General features: G+C 48.6%; 1 protein-coding gene across 11 annotated transcripts in view; it reads right to left on the bottom strand.

Moving 5' to 3' along the window:
• Nucleotides 1-23,277, bottom strand: part of Frmd5 (FERM domain containing 5) — a 261,559-nt gene that overhangs the window by 4,493 nt on the left and 233,789 nt on the right. For 7 of the 11 annotated variants that reach the window (XM_017317734.1, XM_017317738.1, XM_030250396.1 and 4 more), the window contains exons 7-14: nt 18,872-18,959; nt 12,864-12,952; nt 8,456-8,542; nt 7,803-7,866; nt 7,296-7,387; nt 5,549-5,623; nt 4,244-4,312; nt 3,317-3,423 (exon numbers count right to left, since the gene is read on the bottom strand). In XM_017317734.1, the coding sequence (XP_017173223.1) occupies nt 3,317-3,423; nt 4,244-4,312; nt 5,549-5,623; nt 7,296-7,387; nt 7,803-7,866; nt 8,456-8,542; nt 12,864-12,952; nt 18,872-18,959 (671 nt within the window). The remainder of the gene's footprint in view (nt 1-3,316; nt 3,424-4,243; nt 4,313-5,548; nt 5,624-7,295; nt 7,388-7,802; nt 7,867-8,455; nt 8,543-12,863; nt 12,953-18,871; nt 18,960-23,277) is intronic. The other 4 variants (XM_017317740.1, XM_017317742.1, NM_172673.3 and 1 more) reach the window with 1 other exon arrangement.

Genomic DNA, 23,277 nt, shown 5'->3' on the forward strand with positions numbered 1-23,277 from the left:
ACAGTTGTTCACCAAGCATGTTAATGTTCTGTCCTCTCAACAGAAGACTGCTTTAAGGTCATTCAATATCAGGCCAGTCCTGAACAAGAAAATGTAGCCAGCACCCCTCCCCATTTCTCCACCCTCTCCCTTTTCCCTCCCTCCCTCCATCTCAAAACCTTTTTATGGATCCATTTTTATCTCTTGTTGTATATGAAATGTATCTCATTCAAAATGTTATGTATCCTTAAATTATCCAGAAATATCACCATAAACCTTTAGTATTGATTATGGAGTAACATCCCACTTTAAACGGTTTGTCTTGTATTTTAAATCAAATACATGGCTTTTGGGGTTTTTTTTGTAAGTTATCATTTAGAAGATTAGGTTCCATTATGGCAATTCTGAACAATCTCTTGCTGCCCCTCCCCCACCCTGCTCCCCTGAACTGCCCCACCCCAGTACCCCTTTTTGTTGCCCTTCCCCCACCCTGCTCCCCTGCTCCCTGAACTGTCCCACCCCAGCACCCTTTTGTGCAATTTCATAGCACACTGTATTCTCTTTTCTCAAAATGGCTCATTTGTTTTTCAAAGGCGCCATCTCTTGAGTCCTGCTTTGGCTTTAACTCACTGAGTAGTCAAAGATGACACTGAACTCCAATCCCCCTGCCATCACCAAACGCTGGGAATACAGATGTATGCAACCAAGCTTTATCAAACTCAGAGCCTCGTGCATGTTACCCAAGCATTCTCCCAACTGAGCGACATTCCTAACCCCTCATCACCCCATGGTCTCCTTTCTGGTTTTAGGACCACTCTCACATATGTCAAGATTAAAAGGTAGTATCTGCATGGGAGAAAACACGTAGTATTTGTCTTGAGTCTGAGTTACCTCCCTTAATGGTGTCCAGATATGTCCATTTTCTACAAGTTTTCATATTTCAGAAGATTCATCTGCTATAGGAACCACCATTCACCCTGCCCCTCCTCAGACCCATTAGTCTCCGGGCGCTGGGGCAAAGTGGCACAGGTGTATTTACCTTTGAGGTGATCTAGCTGATGCCTCTGTCCAGAAGTGGCTCCCAGTGGGCCAGGGGGGACAGTTGTTAGGACCCTACACTGAAGCCGGGGTCCCATCCTCAGGATGCGGACGCTTAGGGTCCGAAGGCAGTGGTTAGTCAGCCGGAGCTGGACACGGACTCTGGTCTGAATCTTAATTAGACTCTTTCCCATGGCAGGCCAGGACGGCAGTTCCTTCTTCAAGGGACACCAGCCAGGCCCAGGAGGTACGGAGAGGAAATAGCCAGCTAGGTACAAAGAATCTCCACCCCCCAGGCCGTGGCAGCAGTGCCCTCCACCTGGACAGAGTGCTGACTCTCCAGAGCCTTATGTCAGGCTGAGCTGGAAGGAGGGAGAAGCGTGGAGAGCAGAGGCTATCCTTATCAGGGGACTGGAATAGGCCAGAAGTGCTTACATCCATAAAAAGCAATGCTTGCCAGCCTGCAGCTCATTCCCCGAGGCCCCGCGTGGCCCCGGCTCTCAGAGGGAAGGGGAAAGGCCGTGGACCAACTACAACTGTCCCAGAAAATAGGCTCTGAAGCCACAGGCAGGCTTTATCTAGGCCATGTGCACTGAAGTCACACAGGAACTGAGGAAGAAGTGGCTCCAGGGCTGGGAGTGAGCTGTGTCTGTCCATGTCCGACTGTCCTACAACCCACTTGGCTGAGCTCCACATTCTGTCCAGACACAGTGGGTAAAGGAAACTGACATTCCCCAGTGTCCTCTGGGCCTCCAAGACTGTTTTAAAAGTGTCCCTGTTTGTGGGGATTTTGTGCTTCATTCAAACTGTAATGCTGTGTTGTTGTTGTTTTTGTATTCCCCCCTCCCCCATTTTTAGAAAGCAAATGAAGCTTTTCTAGAAAAGTCAGAAGGCTTCTGTGATGTGCCTTCAAATGAGCTGACTTCACAGCCAAAAGCGTGTTCTTTGGGGTTTCGTTTGTGCCTTTTGAAGGCCCTGGTTCCATCCCTCATGGCTCCTCCCTACAGTCGGCTGTGCTCGTTAGCAGCACTTCACCACAGTTGCAAAAGGCCAGGCGGGAGGGCTTCTTCTTCTTCTTCTTCTTCTTCTTCTTCTTTTTTTTTTTTTTTTTTTTGGTTTTTTTCAAGACAGGGTTTCTCTGTAGCCCTGGCTGTCCTGGAACTCACTCTGTAGACCAGGCTGGCCTTGAACTCAGAAATCCTCCTGCCTCTGCCTCCCAAGTGCTGGGATTAAAGGCGTGCGCCATTACTGCCTAGCAGGGCTTCTCTTTAAAGTGCTGTACCTCACACTCAATCTCAGGATTTGGGAGGCTGAGGTGGGAGGGCTGCCTGTGCTACAGCGTGAAGCTTTGCCACCTCACCCTCACCCTCACCCTCACCCTCACCCTCACCAAAAGCAATGCATGTGCATTAGCATCCTTGTCAGTTGCCGAGCAGGCAGAGAGAGGCTCCTCTTTACAAATGAAGCAACCACCGGCCTTGGTGGTATCCGCCTATCCAGGTTTCTCCTTGGAGTTCTGTGTCAGCCATAAGTGAATAATACAAACCAGAGACCCTCCCACAGAATGATACTCATCCCTACCTGAGCAGTTCTGTGTGTGAGATGAGGTCTTGCTATGTACTTTATGCTGACCTTTAACTCCTGCCTCAGCTTCCTCTGCCTCCGAGTACTGATCGCCGCCACATCATTGCTAGGGACTAAACACTCCGCTGTGTCCCCACCTTTGTATAGAACCTCTACCTCCCACTGGGCTCTTACCCAAGAGACTGCTGTTATCTCTAAAGCAAATAGGATTTTTTCGAGTCTCTGGTCTGAGTGAGATTGTCTCCCAGAGTCTTGGGTGTTTGAGCACTTGGTGCCCAGTTGGCAGTGCTGAGGTGGTTTAGGATCTGGAGGAAGCACACCACTTGGGCTTCACTTCACTTCAGGCTCTCTCTCTACCGTGTGCTTGTTTGAAGATGCTAGCGCCCAGCTCTGTTCCACTGCTAAGCCAGCTAAGGCTGCCCTGCCTCTCCGCCGTGATATGCTTTGTGTTTTCAAGACAGGGTTTCTCTGTAACTCTGGCTGTCCTGGAACTCACTCGGTAGACGAGGCTGGCCTCGAACTCAGAGATCAGCCTGCCTCAGCCTCCTGGGATTAAAGGCCTGTGCCTGGCTCAAAATAAACTTTCCTACATACATTGTCTTGGTCCTGGAATTGTATCACAGCAGCAGAAAGTAACTAATACAGCCCCTGGGGAGGAACTTAGCCTCCTTACAGTGCTCAGACACCGGCGTCATTTCCAGGAGCGCACACTCACCTTCCATGATAGAGATGTGCACAGCTCTTCTTCGTGTCCTGGGGACGCTGCTCAGTCGTGGGCCATGGGTTATAGAAGGACAGCTGCGGCTAGGGACCATCCCTGCTCTGAGATGAAACGGAGAGAGAACCACTTAGTGCACAGAGAGGGGTGCCTAGATATTTAACAAATTCTCTTAACCGTGGTCCCCGAGTCTCAGAGATTCTGTTAGATTCCTTCACTTCTTTTCACGGGACACCCAGCCTTTCTGCAGTGTGTCTTGGGGGGCAGACAGGACTGGTAGGGAATAGAGCCCTAGAATGAGACAAGCTCCTAAAATGTCTGAAAATGGTACCGGCACTTTCCCTAGTTCCCGTAGGCTGCTTAGGAGAGGCTGTGTTGAAGGGAAGGTAATAATTTCCCGTTTCCAGAAGTACAGGCTGGTGGGCAAATAGATCCTAGATTTCTCAGCCAGTCTGTGTGAGTCTACCGGGCTTGGGGGAGGCAGGCTTCTAGAAATGCATGGTTTGTAGACATACATGACATGGTCCTGAGGTCATTTGAGGCTTTCTGTAATGAACAGCCAAGTGTCTTCAGTTTGCCACATCTTTAGAGCTGCAGCTCAGCTCGGATGCACTGTCTGCTGTGCCTTGTCTTTCCTTATGCTGTTACAGGCTGTATGCGGCTCCTGAGTCCGAGCTCACTTGGGTCACTTCCCTCTCCTGCCCTCTGCCTCCTCTGTTGTATCTGTTTGGCCAGAAGCTTCATGGGCTTGGCTTGCTGGCTCATTTGAGCTTCTGGGATCTGAGTTAGAGTGGGCTGGGAAGTGCCCGACAGACAGCCTACCTACCTGTGTATTTCTGGGATCTGAGTTGGAGTTGGTTTGGAAGTGCCCCACAGCCTATCTACCTGTGTGGTTGGGAAGCGCCCGACAGACAGCTTACCTACCTGTGTATTTCTGGCGGCTCCCGTTTGATCTTGGCACTGGACTCCATTACTTCCTTTGCGACCCGGCCACTGTCAAGTGGTAAAATAAAAACAAACAGCAAGAAAGGCAGTAATGAGAACCAGGCTCCAAGATTGCAGGTGCTCGGGCTGAGTCAAGAAATAGCCTCTGGCCCATCCATCCCCCAAGGCTTCAGTCTCTGTGGAAAGCTTTCTCGATGGGGCAGAGCTCTGGCACATCACAGTGGCTTAACTCAGCTCTTCTTTGCTAGAGTCTCTGGGACCCTCTCCCCTCCACCCCCCTTTTTGAGACGGGATCTCATTATGTAGTCTTGGCTGTCCTGGAGCTCACTGTGTAGACCGGGTTGGCCTCGAACTCATAGAGATCTGCCTGCCTCTGACTCTGCTGGGATTAAAGACATCACCCACCACCCATGCCTAGTTCCATTCTTAATTGGGAAGGTTTCCTCTAGTTTCTATGAATCACCAGGAAAAAAAATCCAAAAGCTCTCAGAGAGGGGACACACAGAGAGCTTGCACAGTTCTCGGTTTGCTCCTGCTACTGTGATGGCTGACTCCGAGATAATGTTACAGTTAGAAATGGCAGGTTTGTGAAGGAGACCCCCAAGCTCCAGCAAGCTCCAGCTCAGCTCACACTACACAGCCCCGGGAGGCTCTGAGCCGTTAGACACCCCAAGCTATGCTTTGTTTTAATTACTGTGCTTAAAAGATCTATAAAACAAAAGTTCCTCTAACCAGTAAGCCCCAGCTGCCCAAGGACAAATAACTTCCTGGAAGGCTGGGTGGGGGCCGTTCATATAATCTAACAACCACTCCAATATTTTTACTTCTGTAAACAAGCTCAGTTGCCCCAACTACACCGAGCGTACTTGATCACATGTGTGCAGGAGGCGCACAGGGAGCATGCAGTCTTGTGAGGTCTGCCTTTATAAGCCCCTGTCTAATAGAATGTGGCACCATGCTCTGGGAATCCCGGGTATGGACCTGGCTAATGTCCATCATCCTGGCCAGTATTTAATAAAGCTTGCTTCAAATATGGCTCAAAAATTGTGGTAGTGGTCTTCCTCTCACTTGATGAGGTAAAAACACTATGAGGGAAGAAGAGACCTACAGACAGAAAGCTGGAGAGGATGCGGGTAAAGGGCCCAGGAATTGGGAGGAAATGCCAGGCCCTGCTGTGAGCTCTGGGTCCTCTGTTCTCAGGATAAGGTGCACAGGATGTTCTCTAGGGAAGGGTCTGGAAGGGTCTGGAAGGATCTGGAATGGCTACTTACTGTCACTATTTACCTGTATCGGAACCGGCTCCCCTTAAAGAACAAATTGCTGCTGGACACTGTGCGGACTTGGCTTGACTTTTCCAGCCTGTGGCAAAGCAAAGTTCGGGGTGACAGGTGGCCCAAACCACTGCACAGGTTAATGGAGGGTGGGAAGTGCGGCCTGCAGAGGCTACTTTAGACTTCCTTTCAGGTTTAAGAGAAAGCCCTTGGCTATCTATGTAGGAGTGCTGCTCACCAGGAGGAAGACTCAGCAACTGAGTGGCCACACACGGGTTTGGAAACAAGTATTTGTTCCCAGGAAGGAAAACAGGTTCCAAAGAAAAGAGAAAGATGGGTGACAATTGCTTTCTTTTGATGATGCATTCTTTCTTCTGGCAGAAAGAATGGGGTTGCTTCTGAACTCCCAGGGCAAGGAGAACCTTGCAGACTTTCCTCTGTCTACTTCCCGGGCTGCACCTAAGCCTCACGAACAGGAGTTTGTCTCTCAGACTTGCTTCTCGCTAGGCTCACCCAACTCACTAAACCTAGGCCTTGTCCTCACAGGTGAAGGCAAGACAAGTAGCCACAGAAAACTGCTTTTGTGACTTTTTCAACAGCAGTCTGCTAAAGCGTCTCCCAAAAGTGTTCCCTTCAGCAGGAAGCCCACACAGCGTGGACTACACACTGCTCACTCAGCTCACCCCACACAGCGTGGACTACACACTGCTCACTCAGCTCACCCCACACAGCGTGGACTACACACTGCTCACCCCACACAGCGTGGACTACACACCGCTCACTCAGCTCACCCCACACAGCGTGGACTACACACTGCTCACTCAGCTCACCCTGGTGCACAGTGCGTACCAGAGACTGAGAATGCCTTCCCGAGACACAGCTCAGGGACTGTTCTGTGTTCTGCTGACTGCAGTCAGCTCTTTCCCCAAACTCCTTCATGATAGTAGAGCTATCATCAATGCTGGCTTATCACAGTATTTGGTGATAGCAAGGATCACCTTAACTGGAATATATCATACTATTTGGCATTGTCTTTTTTTTTTTTTTGAACACAGGGTCCCATGTAGCCCAGGCTATCCTGCAATTCAGTTTATAGCTGAGGATGGCCTTTAGCTGATTCTTATGCCTCCAGCTCCTGAAAGCTGGGATTACGAGCATTTGTTACTGTGCCCTGTTTATGCAATGCAGAGCACTGAACCCAATGCAATGCAGAGCATTGAACTCCCGCAAATGAGCTGCCTTTGCAGCCCCCAGCACATCTATTAAAATACAAATCATAATGTTTTGTTTTTAAAGCAAAGCCAAGGAGTGTGTTTGGCGTCACCTCAGCCTCTCTTTGGTCCATTTCTTTGCGCACATTCACATTTCAGAGAAAAGTGGATAAACTCTCTGGCCAGCAGAGTTATCTCTGGCTCAGACCTGGCTTCTCAGTAGCAGGCCAAGTGGTCACCATCTCTAGCTCGCCTACCCTAGGCTCCCAGGCACTCGGCTCTGAGCTACCCACCAGGAGGGAGACCCCAAGATCTCCCCAAGGCTGAGGTCTGAGGTCAGGATGCTGCTCTGGGTTATGTGGGGTCTTTCATGGAACTCCTGTCTTCCAGGCCTTCCAGGGTCCCACAGAGGCAGTGATTCAAATTAAGACACCCACTGGGCTTTCCCACCACAACACCAGAATCATGCGGCTGGTTTCCTGTTTCTCTGGGTTGGCCTGCCTATCCTCTGGAGGCAGCTTTGTGAGTCCCCATCACGTGTCCACTCACTTGTAGAAGGCTTGGTTCTCAATTCCACATTTCCAGAGGTGCTTGCAGGCTTCTGGAGTTGGGGCAAAATATGTGAGAATAATCTTTTTTTCCTGCAAAAAATTCCACAGAGAAACAGCTGAGGTGGGTGGAGAAGCCTGGGACCCTGTGTCCTGGGATATGGGAGGCCCTCCAGCAGCTGGGTCGCTAGAAGAGGGGTTCACAACAGTTTACCACCTCACACCTGGCAAGTCTAACAGAGCTCTTGGTGAGAAGCAGAAAGACCGACCATCCACCTGGCGTTCTCTGCTGGGAAGAGAACCTCATCTGACTGTTTCCTGGAGGCCATTCTCTGGGTGGATCCTCTGGGTGCTACCAGCATAGCCAGGCCTTCCCCCCACATACCTCCACCTTTGCCTCAGCCTAGGAGGCAGTTAGCGTTCTCTGGACTCCTTACTCTTGGCTCCAACTATGAGGGATTGTCACAGTGCCCCAGCCCTCCCTGAAGAGAAGGAAGCCAGCACTCACCTCTTTCTGACTTACATATAAATAGAAAGTCTTTCCTTCAAATTTCAGCTTGGTCACCTCATTCCTAGAAGCACAAAGAGAGTGCCTGTGTGTCACCTGGCTGCAGGCGGCTTGTGCACAGCAATGTAGATAGATGCACAGCCCACCCGACTGGAAGGGGCTCCAGGCACAGACACAGTTTTAGCCAAAATTAGAACTGAAGAACAAGACAGTAGCGCAGTGGCCTTGGAGAACAGTCATTGAGACAGTTCGGCCCACAGTTTTTCAGTCAATCACACTGTAATATTGGGGTGAGAGGAGGATTTTTTCGGGCTCATCAACAGTGGCTAGAAAAGGGCAACATTTGCACGGAAAGTGAGTGCAGGAGGAGGGCACCGTTGCCAGATTTGATTCATAGCACAGGTACGTTATCTGATGGGACTGTTGAATAGAAGATGCCACAGGCAGCTGATGAGGCCAAAGTTGAAGATCACAGCAAATAATGAAATACAACGCATCCAGGTGCGGAGGGTGCTGAGTCTTTCAGGTGACTGTGCCACTGGATGGAAAATGCAGTTTAATGCAGACAAATGTCAAACGATCTCAGGGAAGGGTGGGGCAACATACCAAAGAGAGAGAACAGATTACATGGAACAGTCATGCAGGGTACTGACCAGGAAAGGGGCTTAGGGGTTATTGTAGAAAAATCCTTGAAGCCACCAGCCCAGTGAATGGCTGCAGTAAAAGAGGCAAACAGGATACTGGGGTACGTCACCCGTGGGACAGACACAAATCAGAAGAAGTGACATGGTTACTGTACATGGCACGGCCTAGACCTCACCTCCACAAACTGCTTTCAGCCTTGGTTACATTTACAGAGTGGGGGAACTACCTGGGACTAATTTGGATGTCCCTGAGAGCCACCAGGCCTCCCCATCAGCCAGCCCTGTGTGCCCAATCAGGGCCCGACCCCCACGGGAGTTTTTATTTTCTGCCTGAGACCCCTAAGGAGGTCTGGTCATGCACATCTGCCATCTGGAGGCATCCTGTCACCTCTAGGGAGGTTTCCTCACTACCCCAGTAAGTGGTAAGAAGGCACTATCACCAGGTACCTGGTTTATGGTTGGACAACATCAGGGCAGGGGGATGTGACTCGCTCTCATTAAGAAGTCATGGCTGGGTCAGAGTGACATGTTACAACTTCCCAGTACAGGTTTAGAACTCATGCAAGCTTCTTTGTGTCTCTGTCGCTTTTGGCCAACCAACCATCAATCTTACACTCAGGTAGAATTACAACAAACATACAAGTGTGGAGGGTACTTTTCCTTTTTTTGCCATTTTGAGATGAGGTCTTACTGTGTGGCCCTGGTTGTCCTGGAACTCACTGTGTAGACCAGGCTGGCCTTGACACGTAGGTGATTCCCCTGCCTCGAATTCCTGAGTCTGAGATTACAGGTGAAAGCCATCACACCTGGACTATGAGTTTGTTTTTCCTGTTGAATGTGAGGTTGGGTTTACACCTATGATTCTGAAGTTGAGACAGTAGGAAGGTTTCCGGGGAGAGAGGGTCATGGGAGAACAAAACGTGGGGGGAGGCAGGGATAACTCAGGGGCTGGGAGTGTCTGTTACAGGGATGACCTGGTTTCTAGACATAAGACAAATCGCTCTGTCAAGGGTGCAACCCTTTCAAGGAACACCAGACAGCACCAGGCAGCAGATGCCCTGCTCAAAGAGAACTGTGGCCCATCCCCAGTCAGCCTTCTCAAAAGTGCTTTGCTGGCTAGAAGACAGGAAACCCTTACATTGTCACACAGAAAGTACCGAGACAGGAGCCAATTTTGGGGGATCACAGGTGTGTTGGATACTCCATGATCCCAACTGCCTTGTGAATGGGACCCAGTGCCACATGTCTGAGGAGTAGTTGGTTGCGTGAAGACTCATTAATCATATTACCAGCCTCCACAAGAGCAATCTGGGACAGGAAGGTGGCTGGTGGCCGTGTATCAGCTGAGTAGGAGAGCACAGGAAGGGATGACTACAGCATCCTGAGAAAGAAACTCATGAGAAAACAGCTCTATTCACACCATGCATCACTTGTCTAGAGGGCAACAGAAGCAAGGGAAGAGGCCTGGTCCTAAGCAAACTCTCCTGGACCAAGGGAAGCCACGCATTCAAACTGTTTGTCAGAAGGGCTAGCTAGCTTAGACACGGCGGGCTGAGGCCCAACACAGAACCGAAATCACAGGGGGCTTAAACTGTGTTCTCTCTCATATGTCCACCCTACCTTCAGATTTTTAGGTTTGTGTGCTTATTATGGAGTGTCTGCACAAGTTAGGAAGCCAGAAAGGGCTCATGATAGAGGGGAGGGGAAGAAACCTTTAGAGAGAGTGGTAGAATATATATGATGTGAGAGTGTGTGTGTGTGTGTGTGTGTGTGTGTGTGTGCGTGCACGTGTCTAGGAGTAAGAGTAGAGAAGGGGGTGGGGGATAAAAAGGGAAGAGGGGATGGGAGAGTGAGTTTAACTAAAACTAAGCATGTATGAAAAATCCTTATGGAACACTACTGATTTGTAAACAATTCAAAAACATACTTAAAAAAAAAAAACGAACTCGGGGCTGGTGAGATGGCTCAGCAGGTAAGAGCACCTGACTGCTCTTCCAAAGGTCCTGAGTTCAAATCCCAGCAACCACATGGTGGCTCACAACCATCCGTAACAAGATCTGACTCCCTCTTCTGGTGTGTCTGAAGACAGCTACAGTGTACTTACATATAATAAATAAATAAATCTTTAAAAAAAACAAAAAACCAAAAAAAAAAAAAACCCGAACTTGAACAGAGTACTTTGTATGGGTAGACAATCCTCCCCCAAAGAGATGAGTTATTAAATGAATATCTCAGTGCCAGTGTGGGATATGTCCCTACTAGTTATTGGTTAGGGAGGCTCCCAGAAGCCCCCCAAACCATACAGGGTATGGTTGCTCTTTTTGCCCACAATAACCATATGGTAAGGTCGTATTGCAGAAGATCTAACACACGCTGGTTGCAAGACAGAGAAATCAACCTGGAAACTTCCTTCTAGGCAGCTTTCATGGCGCCCAAAGGTGGAAGAGAGTCACAATGCACTTACCCAGGGATGGCCCCTGCAGCTACAAGACTAACTTGCCAGGCAGGGGGTGCCCACCGGTACTCGATAGTGGCAGAACTGTTAGGGCATATCCAACTGCTTTTGATTGGATTTGAGGCCTGCACCACAGGAATGGAAAGCCTGATGCGGTTAAAGTGGTCAAAAGGCCATAGCGGATGAGGGCGTAGGTCCTGCTGAACCTGTGTGTTGCTGGCAGATTGTTTTCTAAATATCTACGTTCATACCTTAGATCAGTGCTCAGTCTTGGTCAGTGAAGCTGCTTTCTGCAAGGTCAAACCAGCTGGTGATTCCAGCGCAGATGGAGGAGGGGCACATGAAGATCTAACCCTAGCTAAGGACCAACTGGCAACCAATGGCTGCTGTGTGTGTGTTGGTTAGGGAGTGTGTGTGTGTGTGTGTGTGTGTGCGCGCGCGCGCATGTAGTCATTTTTCTTTGAGGTATGTGTGGCTACCGGTCGGTTGCACATGCAGCACTAATCTGACTCAGGTTATATTTAAAACGGGATGGGTACTGCTGCTGAAAGGCTCAGTGAGAAATGGTGAGTTCAATTCCAGGGCCCATGTGGTGGAAGGAGAGAACACACAGTGAAAAACTGTCCTCTGACCATCTCGTGTGTGCTGTGGTATGTGTGACCACTACATACAAAATACATAAATATAGTTTAAAAATGTTCTAGCCATGTGGTGGCGGCACATGCCTTTAATACCAACACTGAGGAGGCAGAAGCAGGCAGAGTTTGAGGCCCAGCCTGCTCTACAGAGTGAGTTCCAGGATAGCCAGGGCTACACAGAGAAACCCTGTCTCTCTCTCTCAAAAAATCTCTCTCAAAAAAAAAAAAAAAAAAAGAACATGAAAAGGGCTAGGAATGGTGGCTCACACCTTTAATCCCAGTAGATTTGTTAGCCCTCTAGGAGGCAGAGGCAGGCAGATCTTTGTGAGTTTGAAGCCTGCCTGGTCTACATAGTAAGTTCTAGGACAGCCACAGGGCTATGTAGACAGATGCTGTCTCAAAAAAATAAAAATAAAATAAAATAAAAAAGCCACAAAGAAAAGCAAACAAAGAGAGGCCCAGAGGGAGAGGCATGTGGGTGGGGGGTGGGGAGGAGGCCAGAGGAATGGGTGGATAGTATCAAGACATTGTATATATGTACAAAATTGTCAAAGATTATAAATATTTTTAAGAAAAAAAATGACAGGTTCTCAATTCTGCAGAGTCTCTTGGTGAGACTGACAGGTGTTTATAGGGACAAGGCAGTAAACAGGTCCCAAGATGTCCACATGTCAACACATAGAAGTCTGTGCCCAGCCACCGCAACTGAAACAAGGAGGGGAAGCAAGGTGGGTAGGTGGCTCCTGCACACCAGATGTGGCAGGGAGAGGGAGGGGGAAAGTGGGGATGTGACTCTCAGAGGTTAAGGGACATGGAGCCCTAAGGATGGAGATTCGTGAGACAGCAGTATCTGAGCTCTTGCAGACTGAGCCCAGAGGGTGTTTGACCTGTCATCGGTGACATCTAATTGTCTATGAGCCCCTCCCTTGTTAGAAGAGGAAGTAAGAACATAGGCTACGTATTGAGATGTTCCTGAGTGGCTTTACTTAAGCCAGCAGTGGCCTTCAGTGAGTGATGGACCCAAAGACTTAGTTCACTTGGGGACTTCCCTTCTTTATGTTGGCTCCAGTTGCAGGTTTCCCTAGAGATCAAACCCCAGTGCCCTCTCTGTCTGCAGAGGCTGTTGACTCTCAGGGACACCCTTTGAAAGGACAGGATCCCACAGAGGAAGACCACTACCTTCATCAGCTCATTCTCAACTCAAGGCTTTGGGAAAGGCTGCAAATCATAGCTGCCCATCACAGACAAAGGACATGGGTACCATAGCCCTCCCCAGTCAGTGATGCGTGAGGAACCTGTTCTGGAGATGAAGACAGGCACTCACCATTTAATGAAGTGGACCCTCTTGTTTCCTTGAAGAACAACAAACCCGAAAGGAGTGAAGGCCAGAAACGCAGCATTTCCCGACACATCCTGTAACAGAGATGGATGTCTCACTGGACCATAGAGGTATAGGCATAGAGGAGATAGGGGAAGAACACATTCCTCTAAGTCTGCGGGAGTAGCAAAAACCTTTGGTCCTAGCACTCAGGAGGCGGAGGCAGGAAGATCAGAGGTTTGAAGTCATCTTCAGCTACATAGTGAGTTCAAGGGCAGCCTAGGCTGTATGAGAAGCCAGTCTTGAAAGCCACAGACAGACACCCATGCTATTTGTAGGCAAAGCAGGGGAACTGCCTTTTAGTGGGTCACCGTAGGATGTGCAGGGCATTTCAGAGCACAAGACCACAGCTCAAGTCCCAGTCCTGCTGCTGCCAGATAAGCCTCAGTGTGACAGCAACTGTAAGGTGCGATGGGTGACATCATACAAGACAATGTGTGGCGATGACACTAACCTCAGTAAGCTGATATGCACAGCCAGTGAGAATGCCAAGAGCATTGTAATGCTGGTGGGATTTTAAAATAGTGCAGTCACTTTGGGAAATAGTTGGGAATTTTTTCCCAAAAGGTTACAGACTCAACAATTCCACTTTTACGGATATGCCCAAGAGAATTTTAATGTGTCTATAGGTGCATGAATGTTAATACTTCAACTATTTAGGGTACCCAAACAATGTGAGCAATCCAGTCCAGCTGCAGAGAAGAATGTTCATCAGTCAATAGGCAGATAAGCAAGTGATAGATGGTGGGTGCTTTGGGATATTAATCAGCAGTAAAGAGGAATGGCTCATATAGACAACATGGCTGGACCTTTATGGGGATCATAAAAATATTCTAAAATTAGATGGTAGAGGTGACTGTGAATGTATTAAAAACCACTGACTGCACACTGAAAGGGTGAATTTTATGACGTGTGTGTGTGTGTGTGTGTGTGTGTGTGTGTGTGTTTATGTAAACAGTTACTAATCAGACTTGCAATCCAAGGCTGAGGCAGGAAGATCCTAAACTAAAGGTCTTCCTAGGCTACAGAGTAACTTCAAGGTCAGTGCAGGTAACTTAGTAGGAAGTTAAAGAGGATTGGGGATTGGATTCAGCCACAGAACACTTTCTTAACTTGTGTGAAGCCCTTGGTTCAATCCTAGGCACTGTCAAAACAAATCAGCTAACAGAGGCAGCTTATCACTGTCTCTGTAGACATAATGCCATGGGATTAACACGGTGGGGAAGTTTAGATGAAGACATAAGCAGCAGCAACTGGCTGAGTAGAACTGCCCAAGTCTGCCAGCAGCAGGCTGGGGATTCGGCTGAGCAAGTGGGGTGAAGGTGCATCAGAAAACACAGGGCCTGGTACCCTCAAGTGGAGGATTCCAAGTGGAGAGGTTGCCGAGTGGAGAGCCCCTCGGCTTCCTTTGGATCAAGACATTGGGTCAGGATCTGCTTTCAGGATATGTGAGTGATGATGGAGATTTCTGGAAAACCTTGTCAAGTGGGCAGTTCTGATTTCTCTCAGCTTCAGAGTTTGCCATCCTGGCACAGATATTTATTGGCCTCAGAGACAGGGATCCTCTGCAGGGTCCAGTGAGCCTTACCTCAAGGGAAAAAGCAATTGCCTTAAAGCTGCCTCACGGAGTCAGGATTGCAAGTGTGAACATCTGTGTGCTTTCCAAGCCTTTCGGACCAGTCTCCTTACCATCATTTCCTCTGGGCTGTGGAGAGCCAGACGCTTGGCCATAAAGTACAGCGTCATCTAACCCAAGGGCTTAGCGAAGGGCTTTTAAAAGAAGACATAAGCCTGGTTTCTTTTGAGTCATGTGGTTGGCTTCCTCCCGCCTGTCACCAGTGCTTGGAGGTGATAAACAATATACTAGTACAAGGCATGGCACACAAACATGGTTCCTGCCTGCCAGGAGGTGGCAGGCCTAACTTGGCTGAATTGGCATAAACATGGCAGCCATTCTAAGACAGAGGGTGGGCACTGGAAAGTTTTCTGTCCCTGAGCAGGGTGGACCCACAGACAAGAGATGCAAGCGGCATGACCTCACTGTGTCTGTGCTCGTGTAGAACAGGCTATAGGAAGATTTAGCAGATATAGTGTAAGACAGTGATGTGGGTCAGCGGGGACACTGGGCTATGTACTTACAGGGATAAGGGAAGGCTGTCTCATAAAGCCTCCTGAGGCACGGGAAAGGGTCTAGAAGGAGGAGCAGCGCAGCTAGGGCAGTGGTTCTCAACCTTCCTGATGCTGTGACCTTTTAATATAGTTCCTCATGTATGGTGAACCCCAACCAGAAAGTCATTTTGTTGCTACTGTAATTTTGCTACTGTTATGAATCGTAATGTAAATTACTCATCTTTAGAGCTTGCCACCCCGGCACAGATATCTGTGTTTTCCCACGGTCTTGGGAGACCTCTGTGAAAGGGTCACCTTAAAGGGATTTCGACCCACAGGCTGAAAACTGCTGGGCTAGAGGGATTGAGAGGGTCAGGCCTGGAGAAAGAGAGTGGAGATTTTGTAACGGAGGAAGCATTGTGGGAGCTGGGTGGCTGGTAGGGCCTCTGCTGTCTCTGTCCCTGTTAGCGCATCAGCAATCTGGCAGAAAGGCCACAGGCTTGTTAGGTCCAGGTCTGGCTGCACTGTGCAACTGGAGCCAAGTCCCTAAGCTTCTCTACATTTTAGGTAGGGCTGTCACCTCAGAAGTTCTGCACAGTGGGTGACCATGTATACTGTCAATAGGAGCACAGCTACTGAGACTCGAACTTCAGACAAAAAACCCAACATTTCATCTTCTTTTCTCTGATATTGACAGCTAAGGTTTTGTAGTGAGGAAGCAGGTGTGGAAACAGATCTTCAAGCAGGAAGATCTGGATGGTCACGGACTTGAAGTGAGTAGAAGGAAGGGGTTGGAGGTGGTGAGACTCAGGGAATGGCTGGAGGTGGGGGGCCTGCCAGGCTGTATGATCCAGATACCCACAGGCAGTCTCCCTCTGGTCCTAGTACCAGACAAGGACACGTTGGCAGAAAGCAACCATCAGCATGCACAGGACCAACGTTAGCTTCTTAATCAGTCCAGGAGAACAGAGCCCAGCCGAAGCAGTCTGCTCTCATTTAATTATCAAAACGATCCCTCTTCTGTCCTCCCTGGGGCTGCATGCCCCAGATTCCCTGGGCCCAGTAATTGCCTCCCTGTTAATAGAAATCATCAGTATTTATTACCCTGGCTGTGCCAACTTATTTCAGCTCTCCTTGTAGCAACATTAAGGGGGTGCCTTGTAGCACATCACCGAAGTGAGGCTACTTAATGATAAGAGTGAGGACTTCTGAATTGCTCCCTGCCTTGGAGGACTGGGGAAACATGGCAGGGCCTAATAAAAGGACCTGAGGGTCATGTGTGGAGTCTGCAGTGGGGCCCTGGCATAGCCCAGTTGAGTGGAAGGCCCAGGTCTGGGAATGTGGGATAAAAGTCTCTCCCTTCCCCCACAGTAAGTCTCTCAGGCTTCTCTCCTACACAGCTACACAACAGTGGAAATGATCTGAGTTCAAAGTTTTCCTCTGCTCTCGGGACCTTGTGGACTATGGCTTCCTAGTACATCAACTTTCTATAAAACAGGGAGAAGATTGCCCACCGGGGACTGGCTGAAGAGTCAGTAAAAATGAACAGGAAAGGACCACTAACTCTGAATGGGAGTTGGCCCATGTGCATCCTCCTCTCCCTCCTTTTGAGGAGTTGAAAAGCTGTGGCAGTACATGGGACTGGGCCACACAGAGAGAAGAGAGGCTGGTTCCTTTTCCGGCATCTTCAACCTCTGGGTGCCCATGATGGACAAACTTGTCAAAGTCAAAGCTGAGCCAGGAGTCCTCAGTTCAGAAGTACACATGGATTTAGGTTAGACTCCAGGCTGTCTGCCAGTACCCATGGCTTCCACAAGCAATAGCAAAAACTGTACCTACCCAAGGTCAGCTGTCATGCTCTGGGGCACTGCCTACTTACCTCTGTGCGGTGTGAATCTTACTCCTTTTACACGAGGCCTCAAGGGGACTGGACTCTAACACTGAGATGATCTGGTACCTTCTAATGACCATACCTGTCTTTAGGACAGCTTTTCTGTGTAACAGGGAAGGTTGCATTTCTGCAAGATGTGACTTCCCAGTTCAGGGAACAAGTTCTGTCACACTTATTGCTCTCTTACTCACAGGTGAGAAGGGCGGGCAGGGTGTGTGTGTATGTGTGTGTGTGTTCAGAATCCAGTAAGGCCCCAATAGTTGGTCAGGACTAGAACTTAGACAAGATCCCCCCAACACTTCTCTTCTATGAGGTTCCCTGCTGCTTGCTGAGAGTGTCTAAGCAATTTGCAGAGAAGCTAAAGGATTTATTTTTTTTTGACAGCCTCTCATTGTGTAGCTCTGACTCCAGGCTGGCCTTGAACTCACAGAGACCCCTCTGCTTCTTCCTCCTGAGTGTTGGGATTAATGGCTTGGCTAAATGTGTAGCCCAGGATAGTCTCAAACTATTGATCGCAAACCTCCTGCCTCTGCATCTTCTTCAGCATATCCTACCAGTGTGCACCATCCCAACCAACCTAAACCAGTTTTGTTATATACAGGAGCTATTAGGAAGCTTTGATAATTCTTGTATCATGATGATATGAAGACACGTGTAAATAAAAGTGCCCATGTCTGCCGGCCCTGAGAACATAGGCCAGTGAGCTGCCCAGTGGACAGGGGACTAGGTCGGGGGAGGAAGTTTGCACCCCAGAATGTTCTCCAGATTTTTATTCCTTCAAAGGCAAAGTGAAATCACCTCCCAAGGGCTTTGTCTTTGTGCCCCTTGGTTTTCATTTTGTTTCTTCTATGTTAGATTGTATCCCCTCCCTCCAAATTCAGGTGTCCTAGCTCCAAGGACTGGGAATGTGACTTTTTTTTTTCTTTTTTTTTTTTTTTGAGATAGGGTCTTTAGAGATTAAAATTAAGCTGAGGCTGTGAGATAGAGCCCCAGTCTAACTGGTGTCCTTCTAGAAGGGGGTAGATTTAGACACTGACACAGTGGAGGGGAGACAAGATGAGGGACGATGACTGTCATCAAGCTGAGATGGCTCTCAGAAGGAACCAACTCCACCAGCACCATGGAGCCACACTTGCAACCTCTTGCACAGAGGCACTATGTCTGCACTGGCTAAGCCACCCAGTTTGCAACACTGTTACAGTGGCCCTAGGAGAGAACACATCTGTTCCTTTGTCAGCTCTCATCCTTCAGCTGTGAGCAAGAAGACCCTGATCTTGTTCCACTCTCAGTCTTAGAGCCGGTGGTACTGCAGCCTTTCCCGGAATGAAAAGGATACATAAACGAGCTAAGACAGAGGCAGTGATCAGCACGGAGAGCAACAGGGATGTGAGCTGTAGTGGGTGGAAGTGGCCAGAGCCAGGGAAGGCTGTGGATCTCGTTGCTCTCAGGGGTGGGCTTACCAAGTTCATCTCTGAAATGCCAGGAACACATGACTAATTACAGAGGTTTTCCTGGGTGCACTGTTCCTGGTTGAGTCCTGCTTTACTCTCATAGGTGTGTAATGGAATCAAGTGTGACTCCATTGCAGTCCCATGTGGAGACTTGTGCCACTATCAGGAATAAAACCCACTCTTGGAAAGAAACAAGATTATGGGTCAGTGAAGGGTGGACAGTTGCTGATTGTCCCCTGTGGGGAGCTCTCCACACGTCCTTTCGATTGATTTCCACCAAATTACCCACAGCTGCCAAAGCTGGGTACTGAGTTTGGATTTGTTATTTAGATTGTCTTTGCCTGGGAGCCTCTGACAGTGATGTGACAGTATTGTATCCAGAGGGGGTTTCAACATGGCACCGATGCAGGCAGAGGTGCTCCTGTCCACTGAAGGCCTATGGATACTCTCTGTGCTTCCATACAGGAGACGCAGTCAGTGAAGACCACAGAGGGGAGTCTTACCTTACATGGGTGAGGGTCCACTCCGTAGGTCTCTAACGTCTGGGCCTTTCTTAAGAAATTCAGCTCTGATGTTGCTGGTGTTTGACCACTGGAATGAAAAGGAGATGGTCTCAGGGCTCTGGTCCCAGAGGCTTCCCAGGGGTGAAATCCCTGTCAAGAAGTGATTGGCTGGGTGGACTGTGGCTCTCTGGCGGAGCAGCTGTCGCACCTTGGAAGCTCAGCCTGTTTATTAATTCCAGCTGAACAGGGATGTGGGTTTTATATACAGCTGAATGGTGGAGGCAAGGTTAGTTAGGAGTAGTCTCTGTAGGAGAGCCATCTTCAGGAAGAAAACATCTTGGGGGAAGAAAGCTACTGTGGACATTTTCTACACACACTGTCAACAGTTTCACTTGACCCTCAGGAAGACTTTGCCATCTCTCTGAGTCTCACCTTTTGTGGGAGGAAGCTTTGCCAATCCCACTGGGATGAGGCATTTAAAAAGAAAAAAAAAAAAAAGACTTGATTAGAGTAGTCCACACACGCCCATTTTGGCCATAGAGTGTTCAGCTTGGTTGTAGAATTAACTTTAGAGACTCAAGTTGGGAGGCCAAACCCACTCCATCTTGGGCCTCTGTCTTAAGAGGAAAAAAAAAAAAAGCCTGAGAATTTGATCTGCAGTAGAACCTAAGCTAAACCCACATACCAGGAAGGACCCCATGGCTTGTCCTTGGCCAGAGTTACTCCCTAGCTGACTTCTAGCAACAGTTAATCAAAGATTAGTCTGATTGTTTCAGATGTACTCTCAGGCCATTTGTGATGGTTTGTGGTCTTGCTTCAGAGCCCCCACCTGTCGGCTTGCAACATTCAGTTAGATGCTTGCCAGGCTGAACACCTCACTTATGCCCATTCCCTATGAAAGCTTGCCCTGCTGAAGGTTCGAGGCTGCCCTGCCTTCCCTACCCGTCCTGCTGTGTCAGGGTTGCACTGGAGGAGAGCCCAAACCTGAGCTTATAATAAAAAGACCCTAATGCTATTACATGGGAGGGGCTCCTTGGTGGTCTTTTGAGGTTCACAAGTGCTTCCTAGCACAACAAAGTCTAAGGTTAAAATTCAGAGTAAGGGCTGGAGGGACAGCGGCTGGCAGCCAGGAACACTGGTTGCTATTCTGCAGGACCTTGATCCCCAGCACCCACATGACAGCGCACAGCCTCCAATGACACCAGTCCCAGGGATATTTAGGCTTCCTAAATATGTCCTGTGTATAACAAAACTGGTTTAGATTGAGCCTTCTTCTGGCCTCAGAGTGTTCTGAGCACACACCGTAAGCAGACACCCACACAGTCAAAATACCCACATGCACAAATGAAAGTTAAAAGTTAAAAAACAAAACTCAAAGTGAAACAGGCTACATAGTGAGTGGGACGGGCTCAGTGTGAAGAGCAAGGGGCAGGAGGGACTGCTCTAAGATTACAGTCTGCTGAAATACAGACTGAGGTAGACATGCTAGTGTGTGGGATCTGTAATCTCAACAGTTGGGAGGTAGAGAAGGGGGGGAGGTCAGGAGTTTAAGGGTAGCCTGAACTACATGAGATGCTGCTTTAAAAAAATGAAATCAAAACAAATAAACAAGCAAACATCATCACCAAAACCCTAAAAGAAAACGCAGGGTGGGCAAGGCTAGCTGTGGTGAGCTGTGTCTTATCTTGTGTGTGTGTGTGTGTGTGTGTGAGAGAGAGAGAGAGAGAGAGAGAGAGAGGAGGATAACTTGGGGCTTGGGGATAGAACTCAGGATGTTATGCTTGGCATCGAGTGGATTGACAAACTGCATCATTTCATTGGCCAGATGTTATGGGAAAAAATGTTTTTTTGAGACAGGGTCTCACAACGTCCTTGGCTGGCCTGGAATTCACTTCGAATAGGCTGGTCTTGAACTCCCATATCTCCCTGCCTCTCCCTCCTAAGTGCTGCAATTAAAGGCATTTGTCACCGCACTCAGCTGATGAGATTTCAGAGATAATAATTTTGTGGTATTTCATAATCTGCAGTTCTGCAGAGGCAGGGGCAACATGTCTGTAGGTTGGCTACTGCACACAGCTTTCCTATCTGTGATGTGACATGGGTCAGCATACCAAGGGTTCAGTATACTCTGTGGGTACCACTCAACTCTATCTATTGGCCAGAAGGGCCCATGAATGTGGGACTCTCAGGAGAAGTGGTAGGAGATGCTGCCACACTTCTGTACCCTATGGCTCTCAATGCACAGGGTGATGCTATTAGTGGAAACAAGCCGGCCCTTGCTATCTGAAGAGGCCTTGGCATGGCTCTCCTCCTGTCTGCCTCCTGGAACATGTAGATGAAGCCACCGAGTCAGTGGTGGCAGTGGCTCTGGGCTCATCTGCATGCAGAGTCCTGGAAAAGCAGACTGAGTGGGGAGGGCAGCTTGTGAAGTCATCAGCTCTGATGGCTGGCAGACGGGAACAGAAATTGTTCATTACTAAATATATCATTTGCCTAAAGTCATATGGCACAGCAGGAAGCGAGCCCACCCAAGCGAGAAGCAGGCCAGGCTCCCTCAGGTGTTCCCTTGAAGAGGCAGCTGTCCCTTGGTGCTGTGACGTGGCAGCCTCTGTGCCACTTCTGGAAAGTAGATCAAGAAACAAGTCCACAGCCTGTGCCCATGGGAGCTGCCAAAGTCACAGAAAGGAAGAAAATTTGGGCATTTTCACAGGATGAGAACAAGGCAGAATCAGTGTCTGCAGGTATCGGGGCGAAGGTAGACCCCCTACATCTCCTAACAGGCTTGAGGTGCAGTGAGGTGTTTGGCAGGTGCATGGCTTGGCATCTGTCTTCTACGCACATCTTCACTCCATGTTGAAGGAATTCACCCCTTGGAATCAGTTAGCCTCTGGAGTTGGCTCCGCTCTCCAGGGTCTTCACAGTAGGCATCGTTTCTTGAGGAATCCCCTGCAATGAACTAACTTTTTGCAGAAATGCCCCCCCACTCCCCTAACATCCTTCTCTCTGGGCAGCCAGCACGCATCCCTGATGGGAGCCCGCAAGCAGGTCTGTGTCATCCCCAGGTTTACCAGAAGGGGTCACTATTTCCCTAACAGTGACAGCATGGACTGCTGGGCTCTGCACTGAGCTGGTCTGGTCACAACCAGACACTGACAGTCTGCAAATGCTAAAGAGGCTTCGGATTATGTTTGTTCATAAAAACCTTTGAGGGGCACGGGCAAAGTCATGGTGTGGTCGGCTCTGGCTTAGGTTAAGTATTATGAGAAAGAAGCACCCCACCCTGCCCCAGCACAGCCCTTTCTCAGAACCTATTACAGGTTAAGAATTTGCAATACATATATTCCCATTCTTATCCACTGCCCTATTTCTAATTCTCCCTTAGACACATAGAATTGGTTTGGTTTACTTCCTCCTAGATCACTCTTCTGTGAGAGATTCAGGTTGTGACTACAATTTGTGACTTTTTTCTTCTTCTTCTTCTTTTTTTTTTTTTTTTTTTTTTTTTTTTTTTTTTTTGAGACAGGGTTTCTCTGTGTAGCCCTGGCTGTCCTGGACCTCACTTTGTAGACCAGGCTGTCCTCGAACTCAGAAATCCACCTGCCTCTGCCTCCCAAGTGCTGGGATTAAAGGCGTGTGCCACCATGCCCCGCTACTTTGCTTCTTTTTTTTTTTTTTTAAAGATTTATTTATTACATGTAAGTACACTGTAGCTGTCTTCAGACCCTCCAGAAGAGGGAGTCAGAGGGATCTCATTATGGATGGTTGTGAGCCACCACGTGGTTGCTGGGATTTGAACTTCGGACCTTCGGAAGAGCGGTCGGGTGCTCTTACCCACTGAGCCATCTCACCAGCCCACTTTGCTTCTTTTTAAAGTGTTATTAATTCTTTATTTAAGAAAATAATAAAGAAAATGAAAAAGAAACAAAATTCTTAAGTGTAGTTTAAATCTAATCTATCTTTTATATGTTGGTTAATACATTTTTTGGATTATTGTTAATTGTTGTAGTAGGTCCAAAGTCCTAAAAGGAAAATGAAATTGTAATATATTAAAATGGTGACCCAGCTTCTTGTTAGTTGATGGCATTCCAGTGTGCATACCTTTGCTTCAAGTAGTTTATCTGTCTGGGAAACCTGTGCTCTCTCATCATGCATGATGTAGAGTTCAGACACTCTACTGTTGATCGCTCTCTACAGAAAGCCTGTTTCACGTGGGTGAAAGGCTGCGTTGATGTTGTTTATGGTTCTGCATAATCTGGGTAGGCAAAGCCAGGCTGAGGAACAGTCATTGCACCTCTGGTGCAGGAGTCTCAGGGAGTGCTGAAGCTACAGTCGCTAAGCCAAAGCCCTAGCCGTAAGTCAGGGATTTACCATCTCCCATCCAGGCAACAGCCAGGCCTGAGCATGCT

This window comes from Mus musculus, chromosome 2, assembly GCF_000001635.26.
Source record: "Mus musculus strain C57BL/6J chromosome 2, GRCm38.p6 C57BL/6J".
Classification (NCBI taxonomy): Eukaryota; Metazoa; Chordata; class Mammalia; order Rodentia; family Muridae; genus Mus; species Mus musculus.